We start from the raw sequence: 13788 nt of genomic DNA on the forward strand, positions 1-13788 counted from the left end.
TACTTGCTTCGTAGATAGGATGGTGTCCACTAGTCAGCCACATTTGGAAACTGTTTTCTTCTATTCCAGAAACACAACCTTATGGCAGCTATCAGATATGGTCTGCAAAAATCTGGATGGCAGCAATGACACCCTTATGCAACTCTTTGAGTTCTTCTAGTGGTCATCTGGAATTTTGCAAGCCAGACGTGGTAACCTAGCCTTAGGAACATTCTACAAGCCAAATGTCCAGCAGATGGATTATATAAAATGTTCTTTTTAGCAGGCAGATATGTAAAAGTATTCATATAAACTACTCTGAAATTGAATTCGTAAGACTGGTCTGTTTTATTACTGGCTTTGCAGGGCAGATTTGTGCTCTAGCATTTTAATATATCCAGAATTTTAATAGGAAACCTGGATATAAATTCACTGCCTTGTTTACAGAGTGACGATTAGTTGCTTAGTTGTGGAACCCTCCCTTTTCTCAGGAAAAATGATCTCTGTGTTCAGAGTAGTGCAATTTTCTCAGCAGAGGTTGTGTGCAAAATCATATGGCCTTTTCATGAAGTGCCACAGAAGAAAAACGGCCTCTCCCAAAAGCCTCATCCTGCTGTAGGTTTTTTGCTACGAGAAGAGAGAAAAAGTCAAACCATGGGGCCTCGCAAATATTTTCACAATAGAGTAGGGATTTTGGAAAAATTGATAATAGATGATTGGAAATAGATGAGAGTTAGTCAGACTATGTATCTGCTGGTAGCAAAAAAAAATATCTACCTGCTGCTAAACTGCTATAAATTCATTAAAATTCACGATAAACCTCTTATATGTCTATATGCCAAAGCTGTAGTTCAAAGAATATACGAATGTGATGAGTGGGTGACGTGTTTTACGTGGTCTATTTATTGCTCTTAATGTGTTTCTAAATTTTCTGTTGCATTCTACTAAATTTTTTCTACACTGTGTACTATTTGGGGATGCTTGAATAGGAGTACTGATCATGCTCTGTACTAAATATTCAATATTGACGTGAAGGAATTTCTGAAAGTTTAGATCCATTTATATAGGTTATTTATAGGTTATTGAGCAGCTCAGCTGAAGTCTACTAGCAGGAGGTTGACCTCCAAACCAATTCTGTTACTGTTTCCTGTTTTTTAATTTGACTCTATAATTCAGAAGAAAACTGAACATCTAGGAAAAGAAATTTTGGGGAAACAATTAGTGGGACCAGGTTTGCACAAGTTGTAGCTCTCCCTCCTGTCATTTCTGCCCCCTACTTATAGATTTGGCTCTACTTTTGTGATCAGTAGAAATCTGTCTTTTTTTAAAAAAAAAAAAGTTCTTGGGGAAAAAAAGTCTGTTTGATAAGGAGGGAAACCACTGCCTGCTGTCAAACTGCAGTGTTCTCAAAGTAATGTGCAAAATAGAATGCATGCAAAGCAAAATAGATATGATCTCCTTCTTGACCCCAATCTTGAAACTTGGCAAAGACATCAGAACTCCAAAGCTAACCCATTTTCTACTTTTCTTTTGTTCTGCGGTTACCTGTGATGCTTGCAGTGCAGTCAGATCAAACAGCTGATTAAGCTTTTTCACAGCTTGGCCTCTGTACATTTGACCTACTGAGACAAAGCAGAGGCCCAATGCTATTTCCACAGGCTGGATTAATCAACATGACTCAGGCACTCAGCAAAAGGAAAAAGATCTAGTGGGGATTCCAATTCTACTTTAGTTGAAATTGGTTTTTTTGATCAATTGAGTTTATTGTTTTAACCTTAGACATTGCGGTCTGGACTACGGAAGTGTTGTTTTAATTTTGCATAACTCCCAGAATCTGTTGGGTGGGTGGCCAAATAAGAAAGAAACAAACAAATAAACTTAGAATTGTGTAGTTTGCAGCATCTATAGAATTAGCTTCTTCAAGCAAGAAGCTCAAGAAATTGAATAAACTTTGAAAAGGGACCCAAGGTTGTAACTCATAGTGCTACTTCAAGTCTAGCAACTGTTCTGCCAGTAAATAAAATCTGAATCTCATGCCCATAAATTCCCAAATTTGTACAAAAGATTGGAGATATTCCAGAGCAGACTAGGGTAATCTTTTGGACCTCAGGGACCACCAGCCTTTTGGACCTCAGGGACCACCAAACTCGTAATTTTAAATCCCATGAACCAGAGACCCTGGGAAAATCCCAAAAACAGGAAAATTCCCCACCCCATTTTCCTGCCGATTGATCATTCTTTATTTGGGATTGCAGGATACCGATTGATCATTCTTTATTTGGGATTGCAGGATACAGCTCCGTTCTCAGGGGAGTGGGAAAGAAAGAGAGAGACTTTTGGCTTCATGCAAGGAAAGCAGCAGAAGCAGCAGAAGTCTTTCTCTCCCCCCAAACTCTGCCAGAAATGAGTCTTTGTGAGACTTTGTGAGACTGGCGCAGCCTCTTTGAGCAGGATGCCTTGCAGGGTCCCAAAGACTCATTTCTAGCAGAGTTTGGGGGAGAGAAAGAAAGACTTTTCCTGCTTTCCTTGCATGCAGCCAAAAGCAGAAGAAGAAAGAAGTGGAAAGAAGCAGCCCGGTGGCCAGGCGAGGCCCGTGGGGCGAGTGGGGCAAGTTTTCCCCTCCACCCTTTCCCCCCTCCCCTTACTACCTCATGTTGTTCACAATGCAAGCAACGCAAGCCTTGTGTTTCCGCGCAGCCTGGATTAATTGCTTTTGAGGGGGTGCTTTTGGGGTGACATTTCTCTGTAGACCACCAAAATTTTCTCATGGACCACCAGTGGTCCCCGGCTCACTGGTTGGCGACCACTGGACTAGGGTATGCACTAGTGGTGGGATTCAAATTTTTTACTACTGGTTCTGTGGGCGTGGCTTGATGGGTGTGGCAGGGAAAGGATATTGTAAAATCTCTAGTCAGAGGTGGTGTTTGCTGGTTCTCTGAACTACTCAAAATTTCCGCTACTGGTTCTCCAGAACTGGTCAGAACCTGTTGAATACCACCTCTGGTATGTACACAGGGAGGTGCCAAGCAAGAGACTAGTAAGGTATCTTATTCCTTGGGCTGAAATCTGCTTAACTGATGCTAGAAGTAATTTTGTGTTTGATTTACTTGAAAAATTAGATTTATGCTACAGTGTACATACAGGAAAAAAGTGGAGTGAACTACTAGTGTTTATTTATTCACTTCCTTATTAATTTTAATACTATCTAATAGCTGCAATTATTTTGCAGATGTGCCTCTTTCAAAGTCTAGATTAGAGCATAGTTTTAAAAGGCCAGAAATCCACCTCAAAGTAAAACGGTTAAAGAATAAGCAGAACATAATACAACAGAAGTGCAACAATCTTTTTTAAGAACTGAAGGGATTTCACCTTTAGCCACTCTAACATGAATCAAGGGATTTTATAGCTCAGTGTATCATTAATACTTTAATATTTAAGTTATGGGGATCACTGTAATAATGAAGTTTTGTTTATTAACTTGATCATTTGGGGTGAACAGGGGAGAAGACTGTGCAATATAAATTAGGGCTGTACAGTACATAGATCAAGATTCAAAGGACAAAATGTGATTTGGATGTTCATAAATATGAACGTTAGGAGCTCTCATGAGCACATTATACCCACTTTGTCTTTTCTGGAGACTATGCATCAGATGCAGAAGACAGATACGTGAGCCCAGGGGGTGGGGGGAGGAAATGCAACATTTTTTAAATGTCCATTGTTCTTGAGAGAGACTGTATACTGTTAGAGTCAAGATGGCGGCCACAGTTGCATAATTGAAGTTCTGTTCCTTTTCCACATGTGTTGCACATACAATGTGTATAAAAGGTAAATAAGGAAAAGAATAGGTTATACAAAGAAGGGAATTACAGTAAAATCTTGGAGAGAAAGGTTTGATTAGAATATATAACTGCCAAGAGGAAGATGGGAAGATGAGATGAGATGATGAGAGAGAGAGAGAGAGAGAGAGAGAGAGAGAGAGAGAATTAAAAAAATCTATCTTCTTTTCTCTGTCTTTTTCTTTTTCACATTTACTTTACTCTCTCTCTGTGTGTGTGTGTGTGTGTGTGTGTGTATCTTATTATCTATGCAAAATCTACCATCAAGCTACCATCTTGGCTTTTTAAACACCTCAACACTCCTGCTAAAAACCTTCATTCATTCACTTCAAGTGGGAAGAGACCCATCACCTTCCTGACAGTGCCCATGGCAGCCAATGGAAAGTGAAATGATCCAGCAAACAAATATGCCAACATTTTGAACCCAGCAGGCAGTTCCCAAAGCCTGATTAAATAAATGCCTGATTCAGTCTGCAATCCTCTTACCTATCATTACCAAAACTATTCTTCCACATATATTCTGAATTAAATTCAGCATGCAAATTTAATTACTACTTAATATGCTCCAAACCTAATTACTGTATTTAAATTTTAAAAGTCATTTCCAAATTTATTACAAGCTTGGCTCCTGTTTTTGCTTTATGTCACAAACACAAACTGTTCCAGCTCAAGAGCAAATTGATAGTATATATTAGTATTATTTATTCTGGCTTAGATGCTAAGCACAGCTGGCCTTTCACCCCCACCCCCACCCAAATCTTGCTAAGAAGGAGATGGCATATGCTCTGTTTAACTCACCTCAATGAAAATCCATTCACAACAGAAGTGCAGCCATCATATCAAGTCCTCACAATAATAGAATCTGTGTTTCCTATTACTGCAAGTGTACTTATGGAGGATGAGGAGTCAACAAGTCAAGATGGCAACCTCAATCATACAGTCAAAGCTCCCCATGTAACACCGGGAGCATTCAAGAGCCTTTTCAAGTGGCTGTCAATCATCATGGTAGCAAGTTGTGAAATTGGAGGGTGGCGGTTTAAGAATGCTGTAAACAACTTTTAACTGTTATGTTAAAAGCTTCATGAGGAAGAGATTATGCGTTGAGGAGAGGAAGACATTTTACTGCATATTGAAATTGGATGTTTTGACTAACAGTAAAAGGAACCTACCAGATGTGATAGGAAACCCCTCCTATTTAAAACTGACCATTCCTGCGGGTTACAGAAGCATCACCAAAAGAGAATAAAAACATAGTAATGTGGATTTTTAGAAAAATGGTGCGCTTTCTTCATGTTGGAAATAGATGGAGAAAGTAGACACAAGCACTGGGTGAGAATCAGTAAGTTTCTGGCAGGCCACTGAAGATGCTCAGAAAACTTATCTGAGCCAGTCATAGACTGAATAGTTCTTTAGATGAAGATTTCTTTATTTGATTTATTCATTAAATTTACATGCTGTTTCAGTTCCTTGATAAGATGACTCTGGGCAACTCTCATGCCATCAAAGAGTAGATGGTCTCCTTACTATTTGTAAAAACGGCTTATTTGAGTCAAGCTTGATTTTCGTTGACCATATGGCCATATCAGTGTAGGTTCCTTGGACACAAATAGAATGGCTTCCGGGGCAGGTACTAATCAACTCCAAATGTACTTAGCTGCATTCAGAACAACCAATGTTAAATTCTGTCATCTATTTTGGTTTTTGAAATACTAGACTGTTTACTATCAAGCCAAATGCTGACCATCCTTTGAGATCCTCCCTCATTATCTTTCAGCTCCAAATCTCCAATAAGTAGGCATCATGGTTTACTGGTAACCATAATGTGGTTTTTCTTGCAATAACAGGGGGAGTTTAAAATATCACTCTCTGCAAATGGTGTCCCACCTGCTTTGCATCTGTGAACAAATCTAACTTTAGATAGAAAACAATCTTAAGTATTTTTAACTTGCTAATGATCCTCTTGCAGAGTTCCTATGGGGACTCACTAACACTTTCATTTGCTTAAGTTCTGGCCTGCTGTAACCTGCCCTCTGTGATAATCATCTCAAAATGCAATTTGATGAGAAAGTGGAAAGCAGCGAACTGCTTTGCTTGCAGCAGAAAAACTATTGCAACAAACTGAGTAAACAAAACAGATGCCTGACAAACTTGTAATACAACAAGATATGGAGTGTTCTTGTTAGATCTGGAGGAGTGGGCGCAATAACGGAGACGAGGCATCGGGTAGTGACTCAACTCTTTAATAGTGAATTCAGAACAGAGCGAAGTGCTTGGGCAGCAGCAGCTCTTTTATAGAGCTAGCCGCTGTCACAACAACCAATGAAATTGAATTAACCGCTCTAAAAGCGTCCAATCAGAGACGGCCCACTGTCAGCCAATCAGATCAGCCAAAGGCGGCCAATCACGATTCGCTTGTTCGCGGGCCAATCCGAAGTGCAGGATTACGAGCCTGCTACTGAAGTAAAACTAGTAGGGTTATTGATGAACGAGTTTGTTTAGTTCGTAACAGTTCTGGTGGGAATGTGCTCTACCCTTCTGATTTTGAAGTAGTAGGTTATTTTTAGACATGTTGTTGTTAACAGAGTATCTTGAGATAACATAAAACAGGCATATCCAACTCCCGGGTTGTGGCCTGTTCAGAAGCAGGCCACACAAGCAGTGGGCGAGTGAGCAAAATTCCACTTGCACAAACGGTGGGCACTCGCACTCCCACCGCTGCTTGTGCAAATGGAGCTGCACCAGTGGTGGGATTCATATTTTTTTTACTACCGGCTCTGTGGATGTGGCTTGGTGGGCATGGCAGGGGAAGAATACTGTAAAATCTCCAGTCAGAGGTGGTATTTGCTGGTTCTCCGAACTACTCAAAATTTCTGCTACCGGTTCTCCAGAACTGGTCAGAACCTGCTGAATTCCACCTCTGAGCTACGCACACAAGTGTGCTCGCCCGCTGCTTATGTCGAACCATCCCCTCTACCATCCCCTCTCTCCCCCCGCCACCATTGCCAGTCCTTAAAAGCTAGAAAGGTTGGGGACCACTGACATAGAAGATATATACATTTTGTAAAGTTCTAGAAACATCTCACCAAGCTTCCCAGAATAGCAATAGCACTTAGACTTATACACCACTTTACTTTACAGCCCTCTCTAAGTGGTTTACAGAGTCAGCATCTTGCCCCCAACAATTTGGGTGCTCAAATTGAATAATAATAAATAAGCGTAATTTGTGAATGCTCTATACTATTTTTACTTTTTTAAAATTTCCTCCTCCATGATCACACACGCTTGCGTTTGAATGTGTACCTTCCTTCAGAGAGTAATGTAGACTGAAATTATACTAATCCACCAGCCATTAACTTCTGCACTGATTCAGTTACATACCTAAGGAACATAAATTCAGAGTATTTGAAGCTAATCCTAGCTGAATCACTTGAAGTTGTAATCTGCGCAATACACCCACACAGAGAAATATATAACATTTTTATTACAGACAAACTGCCATTAACAATCTGATTGGGATTTGTTTTATTTATCCAGGCCTGCTACAGAAACTGGAGAGGAGGAGGAAGACAAAGGTCCCTCAAGTCAGCCTGTTGCTCTGAGGAATTGTTTTCACCTGCAGAGGAATAATATCCTTGAGAAGCTCATCAAAACCTGCCCAGTTTGGCTCCAGTTTGGTATCAGTCTGGAAAAGGCTTCTGACATCCTCTGCAAGGAACTATCGGGGGTACAGTTACGCTTCTTCAAATAACCCAGGTTTCAGGGACCAGATATTCTTTCTCCAACCTCGGTCTGATCCTGAATCAGATCTTTCAGCTCATCTGCATTTGCCCGATTGCTTTGTTTACCCGCTATGGAGCTGTCACTCCCTCCAATGTTCATAGGACTGGTTGTAAGATAGCACTGTAGGCATAAATAGTACAGACCAGCCTTAATCGGCTTGTCCCTCATCAGAATTCCCAACCAACATGGTCTGTCTCATCTAGAAGCATCAAGTTGGGGAATGCAGGATAGCATGAAAGCATCAGGAATGACAGGTTGCTGTTGTTTACTAGCCTCTCCAGGTGGGCTATTCAGAGCCAGATGCAGCATATGATTAATTCATTTGATTTATTTAAAAATTCATATGCAGCTCTTTTCAAACAACTTTTTTTCCACAGGACAATGTAAAAAAACATTTTAGAAACTAATATCTGCTTCTGAATACGTGCTTAGCTCAAGAATTTCTTCTGTTTGGCACAAAAGGATTGAATTTTTCTTATTATAACAATCATATTTTGTCCGAGGAAGGGGGACTTTTAATTATTGATAACAAAGGATTGCAATTTCATGAATGAATGTGGATTGAATACAAAAGTTGAATGCAAAAGTATGTTGGGGTGCTTTGGTCATGAATGAGCATGAGAATGACTGAGGACCGAGTCTTTCTCTTCTCTCCTAACTTTAATTTCTCTGACTATTTCTCACTTTTCCTTTGCTTTATATAATGTAGCTTATCCAAAAAAATATTGTGTAATGCATATCTAGTGAAATTTTACTGAGATCTGTTGGGAGATTTTGTTCTAACTTTTTTCTCTGCTTCAGCTTCCAGCTTACATCTTTCAGCTTACATCTTAGATTTATTTCCACAATAACTTTTTGTAGCAATTGTGTTGACCATAAAATGCTTTATAACTATTACATGATTGAAAAAACAAAAAGGCTGTTGCTCATTGATATTCGACATGTGTTGCTTGTAAATAACTCAAATCTGCAATACAAAATTACTCTTCAACTCCCATTTACCAAATCTCTCATCTTTTATTATTCCTTTGTAGTACCAGCTGCTATCTTTGAATAAAGGAAACAAATACATACTACAGCAGATTATTAACACATATACTCTTATTTGGTGCTTATCAACCTCCCCAATTCAGTTGTCACAGAATTCACAACTTCACTATCTGGAGGCCAACAGAAAGCTGGTGGACATATTTATTTTTACACCAATCCTTTCCACAGAGAGCCTTTCATCTCCTTATTCCCTCATATATCTCATCTCTACTTTGTTCTAAACCCAGCTCCATTTGCATTTGTTTTGCTGCTCAGTCCCAGTGGCTCTGTCCTTAGCAGTCATTCCTTCTAGCACACTTCTGCTTCCTTTCTTGTGTCATTCTAACTTCCAAAAAATCTTCTCCCCACTCTAGAGACAGCTCTTTAGAAAAGACAGGCCTTGATAGAGAATATGAAAGGGCTAAAAGCAGAATGGATAATCACAATGGAGGCAGCTTTGTATCTCAACCAAGTTATTTATGCCAGTCTCAAATGAACTGGATCACAGGGAATAGGAAAGTAGTATAATTTACAGATGCTAGTAATAAAATACAAATTCTAGAAGGAACTGTAGGTAAATGGGTTACACAACGGTGAAGATTCCATATATTAATTTAATGTATTTTAAATGGGCTTTCAGTGCCCCTGAAAGAAATGTTAGGATCTTGATGAATGCCTGATTGAAACCACTGATATATTCTGCAGTAGGGTAAAACAAAAATTAAATTGTAGGCTAGGGATTGATGGGGGGAAAAGATGCAAATCCATGGCATGGCTTTCTAAAATATAGTTTTCAGGTGCTAGAGCCTTTTGCATTTCCCATAGCACCTAGGTCTTAAGTGGTATGCCTTAAGAATCCACTACACTTCTTCAGAATTCGTGTTAAAGACAGTTGGATTCACAGAGGGGTTAATAGAAACTAGCAGGAAACTGATGAAAACTTTATTTATTTATTTATTTTATTTTGTCAAGTGATTATTAGATGTCAGGTATAAGTATAAACATGGTTATGAATACATGAAATGGATACGAATAAGAAAAAAAAGAAAAAAATAGGACAGGGACGGTAGGCATGTTGGTGTGCTTATGCACGCCCCCTACAGATCTCTTAGGAAAGGGTTGAGGTCAATAGTAGACAGTCTAAGGTTAAAGTTTTTGGGGTTTGGGGAAGAAACCACAGAGTCAGGTAGAGTATTCCAGACATTGACCATTCTGTTGCTGAAGTCGTATTTCCTGCAATCAAGTTTGGTGCGATTAACCTTGAGTTTGTATCTATTGTGTGCTCTTGTATTGTTGTGGTTGAAGCTGAAGTATTCATTGACAGGTAGGACATTGCAATATATAATTTTATGCACTATACTTAGATCGGACTGAAGGCGGTGTAGTTCTAGGTTGTCTAGGTCTAAAATTTCAAGTCTGGTGGCATAAGGTATTGTGCTATGAGTAGAGGAGTGGAGAACTCTTCTTGAGAAATATTTCTGGACTTTCTCAATTGTATTAATATCAGATATGTAATGCGGGTTCCAGACTGATGAGCTATATTCAAGTATTGGTCTAGCAAGTGTTTTGTATGCTCTAGTTAGTAGAGTGATATTACCGGAGAAAAAGCTATGCAGGATTAGATTGACAACTCTTAATGCCTTTTTGGCTGTGTAGTTACAGTGGGGTCTAGCACTTATATTATTTGAGATGAGTACTCCAAGGTCCTTGACAAAGTTTGGGTCATCAACAAGGTCTTGACTATTCAGCTTGTATTTTATTTTCTGATTTTTTTTTACCAATATGTAAGATAGAGCATTTATTTGTTGAGATTTGAAGTTGCCATTTGTTTGAACATTCTGACACATAGTCGATCTAAACTGATCGCAGCTCTTCATTTGTTTTCTTTTTCTTCTTCTTTTGTGAGTGCACCATGTCACTTCCATGTAAAAAGGGGCAGGCTTTGTGCTACCTTAGTCATTTTGATGAAGTGATAAATCCTGCCTGAAAATATGATATGGCTGAGGTTTCACAGGATGCTTTTTGAGAAGACAAGATAGGAAGCTTTCTAAGGCTATTTCATGGTCTTGGCATTGGAGCAAACATGTGTATCCATAGACACTTAGGTTTGTCCCTTGCTTTAACTGATGGTGCTGTGCTATGCTTCAGAAATTAAATTTGGTGCAGGACCGAAGACAACATCTCTTGACAATAGCATGATAGCAATAATGAAGCATGTTTTAAGAACAATAAAATTAGGAAAGTGCTGATATATCCATTCCTTAACATGACAAAGAATCTGACTTTAGCTGTAGATAAACCCATAGTTATAATTATATGGAAGTTTTTATTATCGTTATAATGAGTGGATAGAGTGGGAACATTGTTCTCAGGAAACTTATGAATTTGATTTCAATAAATTCAGAAATGTGTGAAAGTTTATTTCAATGAAAATACCTCAATATGTGATAATTCTGCCTTGTCGCCTATTAAATAAATTCATTTCCTACTATCAATAAATTAATGTTAGCTATTACTTACTATATACTTGAGCCTCTGTGGCACAGTGGTTAGAGTGCAGTACTGCAAGCTACTTCTGCAGCCTACCTACAATTTGGCAGTTCAAATCCCACCAGGCTCAAGGTTGATTCAGCCTTCCATTCTTCCAAGGTGGGTAAAATGAGGACCCAGATTGTTGGGGGCAATATGCTGATTCTGTAAACCGCTTAGAGAGGGCTGTAAAGCACTATAAAGCGGTATATAAGTCTAAGTGCTATTGCTATATGCTATTGCATATTATTGCATCATTAGCATTGCTAACTTTACCCTTCCCACTTTTTGATCTATATTTAGTCTATAATTAATCTATTTTTAGAGCTCTTGACATTCTATTTGACCCAAGGCAAAATGTCAGCTATAAGTCTGTTGAGGTAATTCCCCATTAGGAGAATGAGCGCATACAGGGAGACGTAGTGAGAGTAGTGAAGAATAATACACAAACAGCACACAGATACACTGTACAGTAAATGTAGGTTTTTACTTCCAATAAATGTTTTAGCAAAGTTCAAGATAAGCAGTCCAAGTCATTCACAGGTAAAGCAGTCAGTTTTCAGTCCAGGTATAATCCAATAACAAAGTCCAGCATCAAAAATAGTTCAGTAACAGACTCACATCAAATCCAAGAATAACAGTCAATTAGGAGGAAAGTCAATACTCTCCAACAGAAGGAAACAGAGACTCACTCACACTCTCTTCTGAGACTCCAAACAACCCAGGTTTCTGGCTCCATCTTATGGCTGTTTGAAGAACCACACCCAATTACAGATTTAGTATTCTCTTAAAGACATAGTATTAAAATGTCTATTCTAGTTTATATATTTCCAACCCAAATAACTGTTAGGTGACTTACATTCCTAACAAAGTCTTCTCATCCCACCTTAAGCATGAAAGCTGTCTGGGTGACTATGGGCCAGTTACTCTTTCTCAGTCCAATCCACAATCAGAGGGTTATTGTTGTTATGGGAAAAATAGGAAGAGGAAGAGGTATTAGGTATACTTGCCACTTTGAGTCATTTATAAAAATAATAAATGTGGGTAACAAAGAAATAATATATGTGTGAAACAAATAAATAAGGACTTCGTTTTCTATTTTAAGGACAGGCTATAATTTGTCATAATTAGAGCTCAGGCTCTAATTAGATGCTTACAGAAAGGGTCAAAATAGTTATTATCTATTACTTAGCAAACCTCAGAGGTAGTATTCAGCAGGTTCTGTACAGTTCTGGAGAACTGGTAGCGGAAATGTTGAGTAGTTCGGAGAACCGGCAAATACCACCTCTGACTGGAGATTTTACAGTATCCTTCACCTGCCACATTGACCAAGCCACGCCCACAGAACCGGTAGTAAAAAAATTTGAATCCTACCACTGGCAAACCTTACTGTAAAAAATTAGTGATCATTTGTAGGGAATAAGGGGCAATAAAAGAAGCTTTTAATCCATTGTTAGGGAAATCAAATTTCCAAGAATAAAAAATGTATGTATTTGTTTAAGTTAATTCATAACTCAATTTTGCAGGAGTCCTGAGCAAAATTTGCAATAAATAAACTTGAAATTTAATATGTGGAAAGAGAAGCAGCTTTCAATACTTCCAAACTTTTCCTGTTTCCTATTTGTGATCACATTTTGGACAATATTATTTCCAGGTCATAGCAAGTTAATGATTGAGAAGCAATAGACTTTTGAGCTATGATTCAGGAAATGAAGAAATTAGTAGATCCTCTTTTCCATCTCCATTAAGAAGATGGAGATCTCCAATCCATTAAGAAGCTCCCCCAAATTGGATTAGTACAGAACTGTGACAACAAAGTGAGATCATTCATCTATGTAACTGTTCTGATATCCATTAAGAGTGAGGACCTTGGGGGAAAACCATTGTTCCCACAGAGGGATGGTTTCTGATCCATTTGGCATCCAGAAACCATTAGGAGCAGGCATTTTTGTAGGTCCTTGACATTTGTACTTCCCAGCTTTCCTGAAACTAATCTTTTCTCCTGCAAATACTTTCCCACATTTTTCTCTCAGGTGGATTCACCTTCCATATTAGAATCCAGAATGGACTGCAGATTGTTGTGAGGCTAAACGAATTTCCAGTTAAACTTAACCTAAGGCAGAAAAGTTGGGAATCCATAACTGAATCAATGTAGAGTTAGCTATACAGTGAGCAGCGTTCCCTAGTGCTTCACACACACACACACACACACACACACACACACACACACACACACACACACGGAATGTGTGGCTGTAACTTCAACAAATAAGCCAACAGTCAAACGCATGCTCATTATACTGCCTCTTTTTAGGGAAAGTTTTGCAAAATGAAGAAACGGAGCAATCCTGGCAAAGCACTTTGCTTCTCCCACATTCAATAGGTTTATATACATTGCCTTTTGTTCTTCAATATTTTCATCTTTTTCATTTCGTTAACTTTATCCAACCACAATCCCCTTGACTTTCCTGTTCTTCTCAGCCCATTTACTCCTTATTCCCTGTTTTTGCAATTCAATCCTTATTCACTCTATATGTGAAAGCCACCTGAACATCCTTCTTTCCCATTTGTCTCTCACATTAGTATTCAATCCATGTACATTTAGAATCCGTTCACCCAATTTCTTATTGCA

At 38.7% G+C, this 13788-nt stretch overlaps 1 protein-coding gene across 1 annotated transcript in view; it reads left to right on the plus strand.

Moving 5' to 3' along the window:
- RIN3 (Ras and Rab interactor 3) overlaps positions 1 to 13788 on the plus strand; it is a 96604-nt gene that overhangs the window by 19886 nt on the left and 62930 nt on the right. The window contains exon 2 of the mRNA XM_026679207.2: positions 7353 to 7542. Coding sequence (XP_026534992.2) covers positions 7353 to 7542 — 190 coding nt within the window. The remainder of the gene's footprint in view (positions 1 to 7352; positions 7543 to 13788) is intronic.

Source organism: Notechis scutatus, chromosome 1 (genome assembly GCF_049901735.1).
Source record: "Notechis scutatus isolate UNSWTSFEM ecotype Mainland chromosome 1, rNotScu1.2, whole genome shotgun sequence".
Taxonomy (NCBI): domain Eukaryota; kingdom Metazoa; phylum Chordata; class Lepidosauria; order Squamata; family Elapidae; genus Notechis; species Notechis scutatus.